The following is a 21814-nucleotide window of genomic DNA, read 5'->3' as shown; positions in this document are numbered from 1 at the left end:
TCGTCTTTACTCTTCTTTGGCTCATTCTAAACCAGAACTCTCTCGTCCTCTCCTGAACTGCGCCCTAAACCAGAGAATCGCGTTCTCGCTCTCTCTCGCGAGAATAACTATCGCTCGCTCTTCCATCCACTCCGCCGTCACAATATCAGGGCGGTTCTGAAATGTACGCTCATGGGCTGTTATGGCTTAAGTGGACCGTTCACACTGAATGGGATGACGGCTCCTCGGCATTCAGGTTCGTAGCCCGCCCTCGATGTTGTTGGTGTTAAACTGGCGTGTTGCTTAAGCGAACGCCTGCATTGTGTAGCTTTTATTTAGCATGATCGTTAGCATATTTCTGCGCTAGCCTGTTGTCGCGGGGCCCTTTATGCTATTGAGTGACTTGCCCAGCAGGTGCAGCGGATTCTATCCTCTAATAAAGAGAGGCGCACCTACCGTTTTACTCTAACAGCGGCATGACGACAGCGTCAGTGTCATCCAAAATACCCCAAGCCCGGAGTTGTGATAATAGCTTATCCTGGAAATGCACGTCCCTATGGGATGATGACTGTCTCCAGACCACCATCTGCACTGCCCAAGACAGCCTTCAGTACATGTCATCAGTAGCACTGCCTTGAGAGAAATGTTCCTTGCGATGTGGCCAGGGTCTCCTTTGTGCTCATACAGGTAACACCCAGAGGCAGGTTGTACCTGTCTAGTAGTAACACGGTTATAAGCAGTGTTAGTCCCTCTCACTGCAAGATTACAGGATGGATAAGTCCTCGGTCCAGTCCTCGGTTCATGGAGGCTAAGGTCGTTTTGTTTCTGAATGTTCATGCCTGGCTTTTTTTTTTTTTTTTTTGAGGTCTTATCTTCTGTCTCTTGCAGATCAAATGAAATGTTGATGTGGAAAAAATGAACAAACTCAAAATGGCCACAGAGAAAGGGTGAGTTACTTTTGCTTTTGAAGACAAATAAATATCCGTGCTTGTTATGTCAAAGCTGCATTCTCACTGAGTGCGTTCTGTCGACCTCCCTGATGCGATCCTGCTCCGGTGCTGTTCTACATTCGAACCGTCAGTGCAACAACGGCGTTTGTTCTCGTGTTGCATAATGTGTGACGGAGATGTTTGTGCAGAGTTGCAGAGGACTAGATTAATATTTTATCTGAATTTCATGGTGACTGATAATAACAGCTCTTGTCAGTTTCTATCCTTTCAGTTCAGTATTTGTTCATCTTGTAGTTGATCTGCACAAATCATTCATTTTTTATACAATATTTCTTTAGGTTTTACCACATGACAACTTTCTTATGTCAAGAAATCACATGCATCACATTCTTAATCATTCACCCATTCTACCTTTTACTCTCTCTCTCTCTCTCTCCACTTCTCTCTTTCACAGTGTGTCTATATAAGGAAATATTACAAACTCGACTGGGTACAATTCGAGTTTTGACTCTCATCCCCATGTATATCGTTGCTGAACCAACAACTGACCCTTAACCTTGTGTTTCTGCCTGAATGCCTCATTCCTACAGTTAAATGAGGGAGGGGGTCCCTGTCCCAGAAATGTGCCTCTGTATTTTTTACTTTCCTATTGCCGGTAGTTTTTATTTTTTTTGACATTGTGCTATGGTACGGAACATTCTATTTTTGTTATTCCCCTCTGGTTTTTGCTGACTGCACATTTTGATCACATTTGTGCATATAAGGGGCTGCTTTGTGTCCCCCCCCCCCCCCCCCCCCCTGACACTCACTGCTAGCGACTCACCTGTGTAGTAATCTGAGCCATTCTCCTTTTTTATCCTTGGATATAGGACTGGGAACATGTCATCTCTATAAATATTTTACAATGTGTTTAGTATTTGCCCCTGCAGAATAACTTGATTATGCCATATGTTATTCCTTCTTTATTTTTCCATCTCTCCAAATGTCTACAGGAATTAATACATAATGTGTTGTTACAATATTCTTAAATGTAGAAATGTGTGTGTTTGTGTTTGCATTTCCAGTGTTCCCAGTAATTCCAGGGTACTAATGCTCTTGAGTAAACTGGAGAGGATCAATGGCGATGTTATCCAGAAGAATGTCTCAATCACAAGACAGGTCACTGCAAAGATACTTCATCTCATACAGACGCAGGGTGAGAGCAAACACAAAGAATCCTTGAATTACACTGATAGAAATGCCCCATAAAAGAAACCTTGTTATCTCACCTCACTGTAAAATGTATGTAGTTGTTTAAAAATTGATGAAAATCTTCAGGTTATCAAGCTAAGTTGATGAGTTCATCAATAATGTGTTCAGTATTGTTGCTGTGTAAACAGAGATGTGCATCGGGAGTAAAAGTACAGGCAGGCCGTATCGCCCGATCGGCTTCTCTGATTACCGTTTTGAAAGGAAAGCATCGCTGATGATGAGAGCAGATGAAGGTATTTCTCAACAGATCGCAATGAAACACGAGCACGTCTCTGCTACCAGGGTTTGTCTCTACCGCTGAAGCGCTAGGATGAATGGAAAGCTCTCAAGCAAAGCATCACTGCTCTGTTGTTCTAGCAAGTAAAATGGATTTGTCAGATGGCCTAAATGTGGAAATATGTAGCTCTGTTTTAAGTCACTGTAAATTGAGTATAAATAGTAAATTGTACTAAATAGCACAAAAAAAATCTTGATATGCAATTTCCTATTTACGGAGAGAGAGAGCGATAGAAAGTAAAACTATTGTGGATGCTTCATACTTGTTTTTGTGATTTATTGAGCAGGGACAGCTTGTGATCACTTGAGTCAGTTTGGAATAATGAATTCTGCAGAGTTATCGCCTCGTATTTTGCGCCTGCTGGCATATTTTAAACTGGCACTAAACCTATTCCTACTAATTTTTTAACTTTGCCTTACTGGAAGGAAGGTTTCTGCGACTCCATCATGACCGAATAGAAAGTCTATTGTCTGTGACCCCATCCATCAGGATATTTCAGCTGTTCATCACCTCTTATGTTTGGCTTCAGTGTCTGTCACACCCTGCCTGCAGCAGCTCTTACCTGACATGCCATGACTATGACATTGAATAGGGGAAACTAGGGGCCTGTGACTCTGCTCACAGTAACTGTACATGCCAGGAAAGTCTTTCCTGTCTCCATGTTCAAGGTGTTAGTTTTTAGGAGTTGCTCAAAAGATACATAGAAAAATTGCAGTGATGACAGAGAGAAAGGAAAGACAGGAATTGCAAGCAGAGTAGACATAAAGTTGTATATCACTTCAAAAACAAGTGCAATCAGAGGGGCCGGGCCAGGAACAGATGGATGGAGTGTTTGTGTGAGCTAATATAAATGGCATGTAAAAGCCATTACATGAAAGGATTTGGCCTTTTCCAGGTAGCATTACAGGGGAAAAAGGTCAAATGAATGAGATTTATAATAACATTTTATTTAATGATATTATTAGGACATCATTAGTTTGCCCATGTCTGGGTAAGAGCATGGAAGTTCTCTTTGTATCACAGAGTAAGAGAAACTGGGTCTCTGTTTGGTGGTGTAGTTTCTGCTAGGGTGCAAAGGGAGGTGCTGATTTCTAGGTTTCAAAGTGTCCTGCCCTTAAGCGCAGTGTGCACATAGACACTCAGAGGATCTGCTGTTTTTGTGATGTGTTCTGTATTCATATGTTTTTTGTAACTCTATTCTAGGGCGTATGCTACAGCATAGCACTGTAGCTAGCATCTATCATTGTTGTCATTACCGTTTCATGTTGCACGACTTCACAGAGAAATATTCCTCGTCTGCGAACCCTCATTGACGATGGCAATAAACGGATTCAGATTCTGAAGTAAAACTGCACATTTCAGAGTGGCCTTATATTGCAGCCAGCCAAAGGCACAGCTGTGCAATATTGCTGCTGTCTAATCAGCATCTTGATCTGCAACACCTGCGAGGTGGGATGGATTATCTCGGCAAAGAAGTGCTCACTAACACCGATTTAAACCGATTTCAGAACAACATTTGAGAGAACATGGTCTTTTATGTATGTAGAAAATGGTTTAGATCTTTTTTGAGTTCAGCTCATGAGAAATGGGAGCAAAAATATTCGTGTGACTTTATAACTGAAATACACTTCCAGCTCTGGAGAAAATCAAGAGACAGTTGTTCTGGTTTTATTTATAGGTGTATGTTTGAGTAAAGTAATTACAGATTTTTTTTTTCTTCCAAATTACAAATAAAGAGTTAAAGAATATGGAAACTATAATAAGCTTAATTAATGTTACAAGTTGCGTTGCTCACTAAGAACTCCTCAAGCCTAGACTTGGACGAGGAAGGGAACAACTTTTGCACGTCTTGTCGGTGGGACTGTTTCTTTGAGATAATGTTCATTTGTGTAGAATCTAATATTAGCATGTTATAAAAATACCTCAAAGATTAAGATGCATGGTGATATCCAGTAGAATATTTCATAGGCCAAATAACCAAAGTTATTTTTACAGGTTCAGATATAATCCCCCGCGTCTTGTGTTTCACATTTGGCCCACACATACAGCACAACCTGCTTTACTTAGACTAACAGCTCTCTGCTTGTGTGAGGCCACTCTTGGCTGTTTCCAAACGTTCACCTTTGCATTTCTAATCATTTTTTTGATGTTGTGTGTTTCAGAAAAGAGTGGAAAAGAGGTGATGTCCAAAGGCTCCAGTGGCATGGAGGTCATCCTGGCTTCCTTGGAGGTTTGCTCACGCATGAAAACAGACGGAAATTACAGTCTTTAGATTGAAGCTTTAACTCTTAAGTTTTATACATTTGTCTTTGTTTTTACAAAATGATAAAGTGATAAAAATGTGGCTTAACCAAATACCTATCTCTGCGCTAGGCTAAGTAAACACACTGCTGATGGTTGGCTCATATCTACTTTATACATCTTAACAACATTATCCAAGTCTCACTAATAATGCTAATAATCATATTTGCATTAATAGTCACGAGTTCTTTGAAGTTAGCTCTATTTCTTCTTGACATCTTAAACTCCATAGACACTGACTATGACAGTTTGACCAGAGTGATCTCACTTTTTAACCTATTTCATGGGGAGAAATAAGAGAAGTTCCACTGCATTTGCTGTGTATGATCAGATGTGGGAAGCCTACAGCGGGCGTCACACTGGTCGCCACATTGATTTGAGAGGAAATCGCAAACTAATGCCAAACACTCTCTTTCCATTGGAGAGAGAGCATGCAATTGCACACAGCTCTGTAATTCACTTTATGTTCCTGCATATTGCTTCAGACGTGCGCTCGCTCTGTGTGTCCTCAACAGAACACGCAGGACGTCCCGACCATCCTGAACGTTCTGTACATTCTCAGCGAACTGCTGACCGCGGGTGAGAAACGTTTTCTCTTTTATTTAGGCAACACTTATGGTCCGTGCCTTGAGAACTGATAAGTTCAGTTTGTTCTAGGTCAGATTTATTTTTTCTATTGTAAAGCGATAGCTCGGAGGAACATCATCAACTTCTTCACCTTTCAGTTGATGTGAGAAGTATTCACATTTTCTAGTAGGGTAAAATTAAATCAACTATGCAGTTGAAGTAATTTGTTCATTTTGCAGTGATTTATAACCTAACAATGTAAGAAGTTCTGTGTTTTCAGCTACATATATTTACATTTCTAACATTGCTGCCCATCATATGACATCTAATACTGTGTCATTGGTTCTGTCTTAGGCAGAGGGCGCAGGGCAGGGGTATTTGTGTCTAAAGGAGGCACAGGGATATTATTCCAGATTCTCACCACAGCCAGCAAAGAGCTGGCTCCCAGTGAGGAACTGATGCTTCAGCTCCACTCTCTGCTGGCCAAGGTTGGCCCAAAAGGTCGGTCCGATGCCACAGAAAATACCACAGTTCAATGCCCATAAGGCACGTTATGCGTTGAAGCCAACATACAAACAGAATACATGAGCAAACTCTACCCCAGTGTGTCTGTTGTCTTTGGTGCCCTGCTGCATTTCGCCATCTCTTTGTTTTTCTGGTAATGTTCCTCAGTAGGCCAGTCTGAACTCTCTGGTATGTGAGATGAACCACCTGTGTGCTTGCATGCCAAAATATGTGTGTGTGTGTGTGTGTGCCATGCATTGCATTGCACTGTAGCGTCAATCAACAAATGACAAACGCCTCGTTATGCTCGTTGTTCTTTGCGTGCTCACTGACCTTTCAACGTCTGTGTGTTCAGACAGGAAGTTTGGCGTTAAGGCACGTTTGAGCGGAGCGATGAACGTCACCGTCTGCTTAATTAAACAGAACCTACAAAATTCAAAACTGCTTCTTCCCTGTCTGCAGGTCCTCAGGGTTTACTCGACCAACTGTAAGTGATTTGTAACTTTGAAATACACTTCTCAAAAATGTTACCATTTCCTGCAGGAGTACAAGCAGATCACCAGCTAAAAAAAAAAAAAAACTTACTCTGAAACACCCTGTAAATGTACCTGTACAGTTAACCATTCACCTGTTCCCTAATGTCTCCGTATTTCTGTGTCTATTTTTTTTTTCCAAGTGGTGAACTCTATTTCATTGGGCAAGAATGGAGTGGTGGAGCTGATGTTCAAGATTGTTGTGCCGTACATCAAGAAGAACTCCAGCCTGCTCAAGTAAAAACGAATGGGTCATCAAATCAAACTCGTTACATCAGCAGGCTGCATTTCTCCACTTTTCAGAACTCTTCTTTAACATCTGTGACTGACATTTGTTCAGCAGCCCATGTAATCCCATTTTCCTCATGTCTAACCAACAGGGTAGCTCTGGATGCACTTGGAGCTCTGCTCAAATCCAGTGAGTGATTTGTTTTATGGCGTTGTCCTTTCGATTCTCACATCCATCACCATTACATCTTTGGCTGCCCTTGATTCATTGTGTCCTACATTGACGCAAACGCTGAGGAAAATGATCGTTCAACACATATTTTAACTTGTTTAAACCTCAACCTTGTTTTTTTAAGGCTTTGAGCTTCTTCAAATCCATCCCATGCCTCGCTCATGAAAAGTTCAAATTACCAGAGCTTTCCCGCCTCCCTTTTCCTATTTCCTCTACAGAAACTAATGCTCGTCGTGCAGTGGACGGTGGATATGTGCCCATTGTGCTAGCTCTGTACCTGGACTGGCATCGCAATGACACTCGGCATCGCCACATGCTGATACGCAAAGGGCTGCTGGTCATCCTCAGGAACATCACCAATATCAAGCTTGGCAGGAAAGCATTCATAGAGGCTGATGGCATGAGAATCCTATACAATTCATCCAGTGTAAGCGGACACCATTACATACGCATGCAACACACACACACACACACATACACCCAGCTCTCTACTTTCTTTTTTTCTTTTCTAGGAGTGTCTCCCAGTTCGAACTCTGGATCCTCTGATCAACATCTCCAGTCTCATCATGAGGAAGTGTTTTCCCAAGAACCGACTTCCTTTGCCCACCATCAAATCGGCCTTCCACTACCAGCTGCCACATGTTCCTGTTGTAGGGCCTGCGGCACAGCTGTACAGCCAGCCTCCAGGGGGTGAGAGCGCACAACACAAACACACATGCAACAAGCACCTAAAGAAGGGCAACACATACGTGGAGCACGACTTCATCGTCAGAATGCTTTCTAATTCGCCTCACTTCATACTCTAATTTCACCAAGCTGACTCATGACATGTTAGTAAATATGTAATGAAGATGCTAAGTGCACATCACTAAGTGCTTGTTTGCTCACTAGAAGGCTGTTTGCTTGCATTGCTCAAAACGAATTAGCATCCTGAGGCTGCATGAAGTATTTCAGCCCATTCTGAATCGTATATCGAGTTCTGTTTTCTAATTGAATCTGGTTGATCATTTACATATTCATACACTTAAGTTAATTTGTTGCTTTGTGTTTTGCATCATATATAACAGTGATATTCACCATCATTTTTTAACCGCTTTATTATGCAACTGCAGTCCAGAAACGCAATTACCTACCAGAATCAGTTGTGTTCTGGCTTTGTGCTAGCCTTATATACACACGTTAGGAAATAAACTTCCAGTCTGCGTAAAGAAAAAGCAAAATATAAGCTGTGGGTTTTGTGAAGACACTCGCTTATAAGACATCTGTCCGTGTGTCTGTGTCTGTGCACGTACTCAGTGGATGATGTTGTGGATGAAAGTGATGATAACGAGGAGACGGACGCAGACACGGACAACGATTCGGACAATGAAGAGGAAGAGAAGGAGCAGCGCTCTTTGGTAAAACGTACACGCCAAATTTCAGTTTACAGTTTTAAGTGTCTCATCCGGGGTAAGCCCCGCCTCTTGCCCGTAGCCAGCTGGGCTAAACTCCGGCAGACCCATGACATGCAAGGCGGATAAGGAGCTGTAGACGAGATGATTGTATTCATCTTGTCTACAAGAAAATGGATTGATGGAAGAGTTCCAATAGTGTGTGATTAAAAAGTTAATTCATAAATGGGAGATTTTGTCTTTAAAACTCCGCTGTTGTTTGAATGACTCAACATTTAGCCTCACAATTACGTGAATCATTCGATGAGCATACTATTACTCATATGCGAGGGGAGTATTTTGTGGGTCTGATGTTGACACAATCCAGTTAAACTGCTTTATATGTCCAACAGATGGCAGTCAGAACTCACCAGGTTGTTTCTCTCAGACCACTCTCAGATATTCCACTTATATGATTTCCATGCTGTGTGCATAGTTTTTCAACACATTCTAAAATGAATGGGCATCTCTTAAGCTGAAGCCCCAAAATGTATTGTTTATGGGACAAAAATGTTCTTTCATCATGTTTTTAGTTGAAAGTGGAGAGAAAATACATATAAATCCATTAGACACTTTATTTTTAGGATCAACTGGTCCTTCCAATATAATTTACCGGTAATTACAAAGATGTATATGTAGATTTCTGGTGAGTTCAAGGAAAGGTATTGTACATTATCTGTTGTAAATCATTCACTAAATAGGCCTTTCTTTTTCTTGGAAGTCTGTAAAAATAGTTATTTCAGCAATTACCGGTAACTCCAATTGATTGCAATTGTCTACAAGAACATGGATGGATGGCTGGAACAGGCTATGTGGAAGGGCTGTGACTGTCAGTAATATCGGCATTGTCTTGCATTGAATTGCATTTGTAATTCCTCTTTTAAAGCAAATTTGCGTCATACTGTGATAAAACTGTGGTTCATTGAGACCCTCAAAATCTGACTAAAATCAAATACTGTATCTCAAAAATTGAATTTACACTTCTGTTATTTTACATTTGCTTTATTATAATTTTTTTTTATTAATCGTTGTCTCCATCCTGTACTACAGCCAGATAGCAGTCTGAAGTGTGACACTTAGCCGTATTTCCAGTAGATTAGTTTTTTCCCTTTGTCTATTTTTAATCAGAATGATGACATCGAGACAGACCTAAACAAACTACACCCCAAAACGGGTCTTGGTCGTCCCTTTGAGGAGTTGAGGGTCTACGAGAGGTTCTTTCTGGAGCTTTCTGAAGACTTTCAGGTTAGTGTCATACTCATTGACGTTTTCACAATGATAAAAAAAAGTCATTCAAACCAAGATAGATTCAAGATGAACTGGTTAATAATTATAACTGTTTAGTTACGTGTGTTTTATCATATAATTTTAATTGATTTGTGGGATTTAGAAGGATTCTCACAATTTTCTGATCCTCTCTTTTTAAACCATATTATCATTTATTTCTATGGATTTTTCTTCTTTGATTGCATTTAATTTAATTACTTTAAACTGACTTGAATTTTTCTGAACTTTGATTTATTTATTTTTTTCATGTTGTGTGGGAAAGCACTGAGTCAAAATTCATTTTCTGATCACTAAATCGTATTCTTACAGGGTTCTAACTTTGACTCCTCCTCTACCGCATCTTCATCAGTCTCCCTCTCCTCATCATCAGCTTCGACCCAATCCACACAGCCAATAATAGGCCCTACAGCTCAAGCCCTTTCCTCAAAGCATGTCCCTGTGCTGAACTGTCAGGAGGATTGCAATCCTACCAAAGGGATTAGCATGCAGCCATCTCTGTCTGCTCCCACTCCTGCTCCTCACGCATCTCTACATTCTCTAGAACTGGACAACATTCACCTCACCAAGGACCAAGACCACAAAGAAAATCTCCACATTCCTTCTATTGATACACAAACATCATTGCCCTCGCTCCCCTTCACTGGACCTCCCGCTCAAGAGCAAATGAAAGAACAAGAACTATCACATGTATTGGAGTGTGTGTCTATAGAGGAGGAAGGGGCCATGAAGATAGGAGGAGAAGGCGGGGGAGTTAAACAAGAAGGGTCCTCAGCCAACGCCACAAGACATATCCAGTCTCCCCTACTCTTGGGAGGAATCACTACTCGTCGCGTGGGGGGAGGAGGAGGGAGTAACTGGGGCTCAGATTGTGGCTCAGAAGGAGCTGACGATGAGGGAGGGGAAGGAGCCGTTCTGGAGGTTCCAGACACGGCGCTCCTCCTCCCGCTGCATGACCCTGACCTGTACGTGGAGATGGTGAAGGGGACACACTCTGTACCCCAGTACGCCGAAGTAGCTTACCCAGACTACTTTGGTCATGTGGCCCCAAAATCTAGGGAACCTCATCTGGAGAGAGTTTATGGTGTTCAGAGGTAAGACATCAATGGAAATGATGGTTTACAGAAACAAACTGGGGAGGTTGTACAGATCTTAGGAATTATTTGGGGGGGGAATCTAGAAGGAGTAGAGCAAAAGCCAATCAATGTCAAAGATTTGACCAAATATTTTGCATTTCTAGATGTCCTTCAGGTTTTCAGGAGTAGTAAGTATTTAATAAAATTTGCATCATTCTCTAAATTGGAATTTTAGTCTGTATGCAAGTTTTACGCTGTGTAGGAGGATAGGGTTGCAGAACAATTATTTTACTGTGTTAATAGCTTAGATTTTTAATGTAAAAATATGTCCAGTCAGTGTCGTATGTCTAACCCTGCAGGTCAAAAATATTTCAGGACATTGAGAGGTTGATTCATCCCAATGATATCCTGGATAAAGTAGTGTATGACCTGGACATTCCCAGGTGAGATTGTCTAAATTAATCTGATAACTCAAAGTATTGCTAAAAATAAATAAATATCTGAACTGTTATTTTCCTTTGCTCGGCCGTTGCAAAAAAACTAGTTTGCCTTTTCCTATGTTAATGAGATGGGTGGCATTCACCAAGCAGATTATCTCAATTCATTGTCATTGATGCTCATCATGGTAATGATTTGACCTTTGTCCATCCTAATTATTTTTTTTAATTGTTTTTTAGTTGTCCTGTGATTGTAGGAAATGGCGAATCTCTAAAGTTCAACTCACAATTTGAGTCTGGCAACCTCAGGAAGGCTGTTCAAGTTAGGAAGTAAGTCATTATTGTCACTTACAGATGAATGAATGAGAAGTACAGAATAGAAAGTGTATATTTAATAAACCACATTGTTTTGGTCTGCTTTTGTATATCAGCATATTTCTTCACTAAACTGTGTTGCATCAGTGTTTTTTGCAGCTTTTGCTCCACATTTATTTGTTTTTTATCGTGGTGTTTCTCCAGATATGAGTATGACCTTGTGCTGAATTCAGACATCAACAGTAATCACCATCACCAGTGGTTCTACTTTGAGGTGAGCGGCATGCGTGTTGGATCGACCTACCGCTTCAACATTATCAACTCTGAGAAGTCAAACAGCCAATTCAACTATGGTGAGGGGAGCAACAGAATCTGGATATTTAGTGCTTTTTTTCATCAGTTAACTCCTTTTTACCTGCAGATAGTAAATTTTCAGTGTTCGTGTGTGTGTGTGTGTGTGTGTGTGCGCGCGTGTGTGCAGGCATGCAAGTGCTGATGTACTCTGTACAAGAGGCAATCAGTGGCAGACCTTGCTGGGTCAGGACAGGAACGGATATCTGTTACTACAAGTACGTAAACTTTGACATTGTAGGGAAAACTAATGTTACCGGCACATGTGGCAAAAGCTTTTATACTCCAGTTGTCAGTTGAATTGGCAATCCATTGGAGAAGTGTTGTTTCATGTACGTGTACTGTATGTACAAGATTTGCATTTGAGTTGATGTTTTTTGAGTGTTGCATTATGAAGCATTAACTCATGGCATGTCCTCCCTTCTCTTTAGGAATCACTTTGCAAGGAGTTCCATTGCAGCTGGTGGTCAGAAAGGCAAATCGTATTACACAATGACCTTCAGCATGAGCTTCAGCCACAAGGATGATGTCTGCTACTTTGCCTATCATTACCCTTATACATACTCTACTCTTAAGGTAGTAACACGATACCACCGTACTGTATTCTAGAGCACGTTTAGTACTGGCTCTGCATCCACAGACATTTTTTTTTACTTTGTTCTGTTATTGCTAAACCAGTTTCATCAGATATACCTGCCTCTTGATAGATTCCACTGTTTCTTTCCAGCGTCTTCTCATTTGTAGATCCCTCCATTGCAAAATCAGTTTGACTACTGCAGTCTCAAACTCAAAATGTGATTTGGGCTCAGGTCAATAGTAATCCTGTTATAATTGTGTTTCCACAGTGACTATGCAGAACCTGTTTTAGTGATGATGATGAATATATTTATTATATAAAATGTTAGAGCAGTACAAGCGTTTCAAAAAAGCCATTGCGGTCTTGTTTCCGTTGAAAGTCCTCAGTACATAAATCATCGACATTTAACAATACAAATAAACCAAAACCAATACCAATAAAATAAAAATAAATTACACCACAGATATAAAATAACAATAAATTAAAAAGACTAGCAAAATGGCTAGGAAGAAGGTGGGTCATGGCCCCCAGATTGAGGAGTAGCCGAATGAGTTTGTTTTGGGAAGTTTGGAGCCTCGTTTTCAAGGACATTTTGATGTTGGAATTCCAGGAGATGCTAGCATAGTAAAAAAGGGGCTGAACGAGGGCTCCAGTAAGAGTCCGGAGAGCACTTTGGTTGACAAAAGTAGACATTCTTGTTCTTTGATTGACTAGTAGAAGCAACGGTGTAAATATGACTAGTAAACAGCGAGTGCAGAGATACTACAGTAAAGCATAGAGAGCAGTGGGCTTAAATCTAGCTTGAAAAAAATGATGTTGATAAGTGTTTTTGCGCCATGTCATCCTCAGATGCACCTGTCCAAGTTGGAGGCCTTGAGGACCCGTCAGATCTACCTGAGGCAGGAGGTCCTGTGTAAATCCCTAGGAGGAAACGACTGCCCCCTCCTCACCATCACTGCCATGCCTGACTCCAACTCTAATGATCACGTCTGCCAGTTTAGTAAGTAAATCAAAGTAGATGTTTGAATATGTCATGTTTCTCTGTCTCATTGAAACGTGAGCCAGAATAAAATCCAGTCATTCATTCACCATAAAGCAGTTTCTGACCCTGGAGAAATCTTTGTAGCGTCACCAGATCATAGTGATGCGTCAACCCCAAAACAAGTTTGGATTTCTAATGCACTCAGATATGGGCACTTGTTTGTCATCCTGTGTAGACTGTACTAGTTCTACTGCTGCTACTACTACATGATGTATTTGTTGTTGTTTATACATAGGAATAGGTTTTCCTGGTGAACAAAGGAAACTGAATTGGAGTCGTGGAAGGCACAAATTCACCAAAGTGAAATCAATAAAATAAATAATGAACTAAAATAAAAGAAACAAAACAAACCCATGACCACAAACTGCATCTCAGTGACCTCATCAGTGAAATTAACTGTTTCTTTGATCTTCTAAGGACATTGTAAAGTATTTGTCATATCTACTAAATTGCCTCCAACAAATTTATTAATAAAAAAAACTAAATATTCTTATTAGTTGTTGTTAAATATATAATTGTAATGTTCTTTTCTTTGCCTTTTGCGCCCCCCCCCCCTCTCCCTCTCCAGGGAATCGTCCATTGATCTTCCTCTCAGCCAGAGTGCACCCTGGAGAAACCAATGCCAGCTGGGTAATGAAAGGCACGCTGGAGTTCCTGATGGGCACTAGCCCGCTAGCGGCTAGCCTAAGAGAGGCCTACATCTTCAAGATAATCCCCATGCTCAACCCTGATGGAGTTATAAACGGAAAGTGAGTACAAAGAGTCTTGAAATAAATGATTGCACACTCAGAAGACCTGCGGTATGTGGGCCTGCATGGTGATCACAACGTTATTCGTACGACACACAGTCTTGTCTTAAAAGGGATTTTCTAGCTGCTGCTCTTCTCGCCTCTTCTCTTCTCTTCTCCTCCTTGTCTCCTTCCATCTCCTGCCTGCTGTAGTCATCGTTGTTCTCTGAGTGGAGAGGATTTGAATCGCCAGTGGCAGAACCCCAATCCCGAGCTCCACCCCACCATCCACCACACTAAGAGCCTGCTGCAGTACCTTGCACACATACAAAGAGCACCGCTGGTAGGATCTCTGGGAAAAGTTTGAAAAATGTTGCATGTTGCCGTATCGTGTTTCATTTGAGGAGCATGAAGCACGCCCTAACCTCTTTGTTAAGAGTTCCTCGCGGTCAATCACAACGTTAGCTTTAACACAGTTGCCATAAACAACAGCCTCTACTTGCCTCTGTGATTTGCTGTGCAGGGCTTGTTGCAAGAGTTCCTTTATGGGAGATTTGTTCACTATACTGTAGCGGTGATGACCTTACAGTCAGAAACAGACAAAGCAAGGCGGCCTCCCTAGGAATCATGTTTTTTTAGTGTTTTTATTTTTTACACAGATAACAAGTTAAAAAAAAAGGGGGGAGATGAGAATAAGTTTCATCTTGCAAAATACAATACTATCTGCATTACATTCTGTTCATACTGTGTCCTGTGTTTGTGTGTTTGTGTGAATGTGTGCTGGTGTACACGCAGGTGTTTTGCGATTACCATGGTCATTCCAGAAAGAAAAATGTGTTCATGTATGGCTGCAGCGTGAAGGAGACCGTCTGGCAGTCTGATGTCAAAGCAACATCCAGTGACTTACAGGAGGACCTTGGCTACAGGGTGAACTGAAAAACACACACACACACACACACATATAAATATTTATTTACTCCCCATGGGAGAGAACCGTACCAGAGAGGCAATGCATTCACAAATAATGCACCAAAGACATGGGGTGGACTTAACATCATGAAACATGTGGCCACTCTCGGGGGCATTGATAGCAACGTTGCTATTTGACTGCTACCAATAAGAGCAGACAGAGCAAAATATGGCAAGTCATTTAGCCCAAGATGTTCAAACACTCTTATGGCCTCCCTTCAGTATAACATTAAAGAGTGGTTGGCATTTGACGACCCTCATAAAGGCTTCTCTCAACCCAGAGTCAAAGGTGCAGGCCACCTCTAGAACAAACACTGATTTGGACTCTCCGATCTGCCTCCGATTGGCAGAAATATTTAATAAGTGACTTGGGGTTCAGCTAAAGAGGGGTCGACACTTCTTTAAGCACCTTAGTTATGAAGCCCACTATTATATCGGGATGTACTGTACAGTCCGCTGTAAACACAACAGCCATTTAAGATGCTTGACATTGTTTCAGTGACCTGGTCTGTGGTGTGATGCCGACAATGAGGGGTTTGAGTGGAAGGAAACCAGATGGAAAGTCTGGAGGGAAGGCCTTCTAATCTCAGACAATGTTCTCATTGACAGCAGCATTCTTGTCAAATGAGAGAGACAGAAAATGAGGAGTAGAAAGAGACAATTTCCACTCGGTAGACATCGTGGGTGAGACGGCAGAAACTGTCGTACACTCGATTCGCTCATTCGATCCCGGTACGTCGTAAAAACACAACAAATAGATGTACAAATAAATAATCTAGTGATATTAAACAGTGTTTTGACACAAGATCGGCCAATATTGTTGATTGCAGAAGTCAACGTTGCTTCTTTTCCCACTGACTCCTCTCTTCACCTTTTATGCAGTTATATTTCCCTGCTATTAAATGTACCTCATCAGCTGCCCCTGATACTGTAATCCACACACATAAAAACACACAAACATCTCAAAGGGGTTTTCTTTCTTTCAGGCTCTTCCCAAGATCCTTTCCCAGATTGCTCCGGCTTTCAGCATGGCCAGCTGTAGTTTTGTTGTTGAGCGCTCCAAAGAATCGACCGCACGCGTTGTTGTGTGGAGAGAGATTGGAGTGCAACGCAGCTACACCATGGAGAGCACGCTCTGCGGTTGTGACCAGGGCAAATACAAAGTAAGGACAAAGGAAGACTTCAGAACAATTATGGTGGGAAAGGGGAAAAATATACTCAGCAGTTTTTTCCATAATCACAGAACTGTAACAAAGAGAAAAGTAATTGCAGAGATTAAATTGTGTGGCCTTTTTGTTCATTCTACCACATTGCACGGGTGCTTAAATGTGTGTTCACCCTCTCAGTGAGACGGAGGTTATACATATATCCATATGTCCACCAGGGGGAGCTGCGGTCCTTTTCCTCTTTCTTTCACCTTAGTCTCTTCTTTTTCTTTGACCCCTTTACCTCACATTCTTCTCGCTCTCTGTCTTTCCATCCCAGCTGATTTCCTTCCTGCTGGATTCTGCCAGTGTCAACAACATCTTGTTCGTGCATAGGCAGTGTAGGATGCCGTTTTGGCACATATCTGCTCACTTACTGGCTTCTTTGAAAGTGTTTATCCAGATGTGCAGGAACTAAAGTACTGAATTGGGGTTCCGTATCTCTGTTCCCTGTCCAAGTTTTGATGTTCGTAGCTCTTCTCTCTGGAGAAAATGAATCTCGACATTTTGGGGTTGGTTTTGGGCGCAGCGGGGGGGTGGATTGAGTAAACTGTGTGTCTGTGTAAATGGACACCACTGGAAAACATCATCCCCATGTTCCAAAGCAGCTATTGGAAAAAAATTGTTTTAATAGACTGGGCTAAAACATTTCAAATTATATTTTACATTATTCTGTATGTTGGAAGTGTACACATTCTGTGTGTATGCAATGTAAAAGCCTTCTAGTGCACATGCTATAATTTAACTTTGACCTTGATATGCATATACACATTTCTTTTTCAGGGTCTCCAGATTGGCACCAGAGAGCTGGAAGAGATGGGCGCTCAGTTCTGTCTGGCCCTGCTCAGGCTGAAGAGGCTAACGGGGCTCAACAATCACCAACACCTACTGGATTTGGAGAGTGACATCATTGGAACGCAGACTAAAGTAGTCAGGTTAGGAAATACAGTATGTTGAAAAGTCACACCTGGTTCACGAAGGTGCTCAGACGGCAATTAGGGATGGAGAGCGACTTTTTACAGGTCACTTTGAATCAACAGTCGTTATCCTTATTCAACCTTCCCAACATGAGATTTTTTCTCAAGTTGAGGTTACAGACTATTTTATCTGCACAAACCACCCTCCTTACATCCAAATGTGTTTCTTTTTGGGCAATGAGATATTCAATGGTATGGATTTACTATTCTAGATCTCTGAAACAAATGGAGGCCAGCGTTTATACAGGGCTGTGTTTGAAATTATATCAATGTAGGTTAAATATAGTTGTCATTATTTCTCTTCTATAAGAAAATATGAAACTACAATATTTTTTGTATTCTTTCTTTTAATTACACCTTTTACTTATTTTATTTAACAAGGTAAGTCAAATGAGAATTCATTCTCTTTTTCAATAACAATCTGGACCTAAGTTGCATGTTTTTAGTGGTGGGAGGAAGCCGGAGAACCCGGAGAGGACCCACGCAGACACGGGGAAAACATGCAAACTCCTCACACAAAAGCCGCAAGTTGGATTCGAACCTGCGACCTCCTCGCTGTGAGGCGACGGCGCTAACCACTGTGCCACCCTTTGAACGCTTTTCTCAGAAAAGATGAAGTTCACCAGTTAAGATTGTACTCCAGTTCAAGAGTACAATATATTCTTAAATTTGGTTAATTACAATCTTAATTTCTTTTTCTTTGATGTTTCTCCAACTCTGATTTGTTACAGCAACCACTTATTGTTTACTTCTCTCTCATGTGTTATTCCGTCTCTCCTTCGTTCTCTTCTATCAAACGACTCCACTCTCATATTGATATATTCATTCATCATTCATGTCTCTGATCATTAAGGGATTCCTCAGGGATTGTATCTCTCCATGCCAGGTTTATGGTTTTATTCACGGAGCTTGGTGTACTAGCACTTACCATTTAATAGGTCATTATAACAATTATATTTTGGCCATTGGGTGGGGGGGGGAGGCGTCAGCAAATAGCCGTGTCTCAGAGCAAATGGGTGTAAGTCACAAAGAGACAAACGTATGTCGTATGTGAGGTTTTGGAGACGTGGCGGGTTTAATCCAAAGAATGGCAAGGTGCGGGAGGGGGTCGTACTCTCCAGGTCATGCCTCTGAAATTCAACAGTAGCTTCTCCCAACCTTATATATATATATTTATATACAACCCAAGATAATTAGTTGTCATCTGGTCATTTTTATCACTGTCACAGTTTTATTTCCTGTGGTTTCCATGGAAACAAGATTTTTAGTGAGATCAGAAATGGTGATCATCTTGTTGTGTTAACGTGTTTCACAATTTCTACACTCTAGCTTCACCAAACTTACGTGAGTAAACTATGTTTAGTGGGTGTGTCTTAATATTTGGATCTTTCAAGTTAATTAAATTCGAAATTAATTTCAATATTAATTAATTTTTATTTTTTTTTCCAAATGTGATTTTAATGAGATTCTGAATGTTGCTCAGCTTCTGGATCGCACATATTGGAAACAATAGCTGGTACCAAAAGAATGAATGGAGGATATTTCACGCTTATGCATTGCTTACGCCGTTTTTTGAGTGGGGTGGGGTGGGGGTGGGGGGGTGTATGTCATCTCCAGATGACTCTTGTTTTGGTGTGTCTATAATAGCCTGTAATGGTGGACTCACAGCTCTCATTATCTCTTAGGACAATTTTCTGACAATACACACACACACACACACACACACATTTACTGCACATATACTGACACAATTTCTCCCTCTGTCTCTCCCTCCTGCACTTACACACTGGTGAGCTTGGTGGGAGATCATTGTCTGAGCCCCCTGATCGACTGTCTCCTTGGGATCACATTTCAGACCATTAACACCATTAAAAACCCACTAAAGCCACTAAAACCTCAAAGAACCAGCAACCATTTAACCATTACGCCCCACAGGGAAAAACCAAAAACCAAACGCTCGCTTCTTCACCAGTCACAGAACGCAAGCACAGGTTTCTTCCAGCTTCTAGTCTGTTCAAACCTCAAACATTTTATTGAAACTGAACATATTTTTTGCATCTTTTTATTCCTTATGTTAATGTTTTTACTCTGAGGCCACAGACTTTATCTACCGGTACATTTCTTATAAGTTTGTTCATATTTTCTAGAAATTTTATTTTCCAAAGGCCATGAAACTCATTCCAGATGCTCCTTTTTTGGGTGTTTAACACTGAAAAATCAGAGAGCTCTTAGCATAGCATCTACAGTATATGCAAGGACTTTAAGGACTATGTGTTTTTTTTATCCAGCAGCAGCCCCACCACCTATGTGATGGAGGAGGATGAGCCATCGTTTCTGGAGGCAGTAGACTACAGCGCAGAGAGCAACGACGAAGACGTTGAGCCTGAAAGCGAGCAGGGAGGTGAAGTCAGCGAGAATCCCAATCATCAGGATCACCTGCCGGACTCTGATGCAAATCACAGGAACTAACGCTGACGTTTATTTATTTTTCTTTCTTCTATACCTGGCAGTTTGAGCTTTAACTAGTCCGAGCCCCCACTTCTCACTTTGAGTGGTGAATGACTAGGTCACATTACAAGCCACCTTACTCTATAGACACTTGATGCATCTGTGATGGCTCCATTGGCTGCACCTGGGTGCTCTTTGCCCAACCCTGTTGCTCCTGAACGCACCAACCCCATCTGGCTTTTGTTTTATACAGGATAGGTTCCTGTGATTGTTGTTACCCTTGCATTAGGAACTGTGACCCCTGACCTCAGTCACCTAGCCAGTGCAGCACCACTGATCCGTGACTTGAACCTTCGGCAGACACTCGTTTTGTTTTGTTTGTTTTTTCCACAGCCATTCTTGTGCTGTATCTGTCTGATAAGGCTGTGGCAGTGTAATAGTGCTGTTTGAAACCTCCCTCGCCTGTGAGTCGATGATTTAATTATAACGCTCCTGGTCATGAAGAGAAACTGGATCTTTTCCACCAACCGGCCTAAAGACCTAACCAACCTGCGTATCTCCATTTGCTTTCTTTGTTTCTGTAGTCTCACCTTGCACTTTAAAAATTTACTGTTTTTCCTTCCCTGCTTTCTTCCCCCCCTTTTTTTTTACCCTTTTGTCTGAAGGATGAACGAGCATCTACATGCATTGTGGCTTAGATGCAGGTTAATTTTCCAGAACGCAAAATAAAAAGTGTGAAGCACCATTTCAAACCATTAGTCAACTCACTGGTTTGAAGTTCTCAGCTCAGCCCAAAGTTTATGATAACTTTGCTGTGATGTCTATAAAAATATACTATAGTTGTTTTTCATTTTTTGTGTGTATTCTGTGAACCACGCATAACAGGTCTTGGTTTGTATAGAAGGTATAATGTAGCATAGTGCTTTTCTTTCTTTTTGGAGAGATGAGATTCATTTATTTTTGTGTACAGATGTCACAGGCTTTTTGTGTTTCATTTGTTTGAAGAGGCAGCGACAAGTTTGTAATTGATTGTAACAGAATACTAAAGCTTAAAATGAAAATGGAAAATAAAATGTGAGTGGAATCCCACCGGCTGGGTTTGAGTTCTTTTCTTGTGTTGCTTGTTTTGAATTTAGTCAACGTTTGTCCTCATGGAGACGCGCCTCACTAGCGTTACTGCTGAAAGGGATCCTAACCGAGTTATGAGAGAGGCGCTGCGATTGGCAGCTCAAACGCACGGGGGGGGCGGGGGTCTTATTACTGAGTCTTATTTTCATTGGTGTTGGTTTAAATTGTTTGGTTAAATGGATTTTCTTGAAAGATCAATCGCGTTTTCAATGAACCGCGTGTTGACTCTGCAGCGAGAAGGTTTTCTTAAACCATGACAAGAGCTTGACAACAAAATAACAATTGTCCTGAAAGAAACCAACGCTGGTGTCGGCACCTCTGTCGAGGTTTGGCTTGAGCTGATTTATTTCGGGGCTAATAGAACATAAGTCGAAACTCTATCATTTCATGTCAGTGGCATTTGTTTAGCAGCTTAAATTCCCTGAATAAGCTTATCTGTTGCTTCTGGGTAAAATAACAACATGAGAAGGGGCTGACAAAAGGAACTCTGGTATCATGCTGATACAATAGAAATGGACAGAGTGAGGCAAAAGAAAGTAAGACATGGCAAATAGGGTGAAAGCAGGAGTGGGAGAAAAACAGGAGGATGAGAAGAATTAGGAGTAGCGGAGGAGAATTTAATCTGAAGCCGGTGGCGAAAAAAGAAAAGCTCTTTTCCTCTCTTAAACCCCACGGCCTCACTTCCTGTCCCTGCTGTCAATCAGAGCAGCTGAAGTACTTCAGACAAAAGACCCCCCTCCACACAGACACACACAGTGTGTGTGCGTGAGTGTGTTGCAGGGTGAGGCAGGATTTTGAACCATTTCTGTATGTTTTTCATGTTAATCAGAAGCACCTAATTAGAAATCTCTCCAGCAATCTGCCCAACCTCCCCGGCACCGTGCCCAGCCTCCCTTCTCCCGCTGACCAGCCTTTCTCGGTCGTCCAAGTGAGGCACTGTGGGTCTCTAATAGCGTAGCCAATTAGTGCCAAAGTCTGACTTGGATACCACTAAAACTCACTGGTGGTCCCACTGAGGGGCAGAA

General features: G+C 41.5%; 1 protein-coding gene across 1 annotated transcript; it reads left to right on the top strand.

Annotated features, from left to right (window-relative positions):
- Positions 1-172: 172 nt before the first annotated feature.
- On the top strand, positions 173-20750 carry agtpbp1 (ATP/GTP binding carboxypeptidase 1). Its single transcript, XM_068760699.1, has 26 exons — positions 173-235; positions 868-926; positions 1994-2124; positions 4620-4687; positions 5274-5337; positions 5680-5826; positions 6185-6316; positions 6506-6599; positions 6743-6780; positions 7041-7249; positions 7335-7512; positions 8119-8219; positions 9381-9497; positions 9849-10630; positions 10972-11055; positions 11290-11379; positions 11569-11717; positions 11846-11933; positions 12147-12291; positions 13142-13292; positions 13903-14083; positions 14276-14405; positions 14858-14989; positions 16018-16194; positions 17020-17171; positions 19502-20750. Exons 2-26 carry the CDS (start codon positions 895-897, stop codon positions 19680-19682), a joined length of 3753 nt encoding a protein of 1250 aa, XP_068616800.1. The 5' UTR covers positions 173-235; positions 868-894; the 3' UTR covers positions 19683-20750.
- Positions 20751-21814: the final 1064 nt, after the last annotated feature.

The sequence above is a fragment of the Brachionichthys hirsutus genome, chromosome 4, assembly GCF_040956055.1.
Source record: "Brachionichthys hirsutus isolate HB-005 chromosome 4, CSIRO-AGI_Bhir_v1, whole genome shotgun sequence".
Classification (NCBI taxonomy): Eukaryota; Metazoa; Chordata; class Actinopteri; order Lophiiformes; family Brachionichthyidae; genus Brachionichthys; species Brachionichthys hirsutus.
The sequence above is the reverse complement of the archived record's forward strand: the minus strand, read 5'-3'. Positions and strand labels throughout refer to the sequence as shown.

What these genes read in the sequence shown, in the direction of transcription:
- agtpbp1 (XM_068760699.1), top strand. Translation starts at nt 895, where the DNA reads ATGAACAAACTCAAAATGGCCACAGAGAAAGG. An exon ending in TCATCTCATACAGACGCAGG is followed by an intron (nt 2,125 to 4,619) that starts GTGAGAGCAAAC and finishes TGTGTGTTTCAG; the next exon opens with AAAAGAGTGGAAAAGAGGTG. An exon ending in ACGCAGACTAAAGTAGTCAG is followed by an intron (nt 17,172 to 19,501) that starts GTTAGGAAATAC and finishes TTTTTTATCCAG; the next exon opens with CAGCAGCCCCACCACCTATG.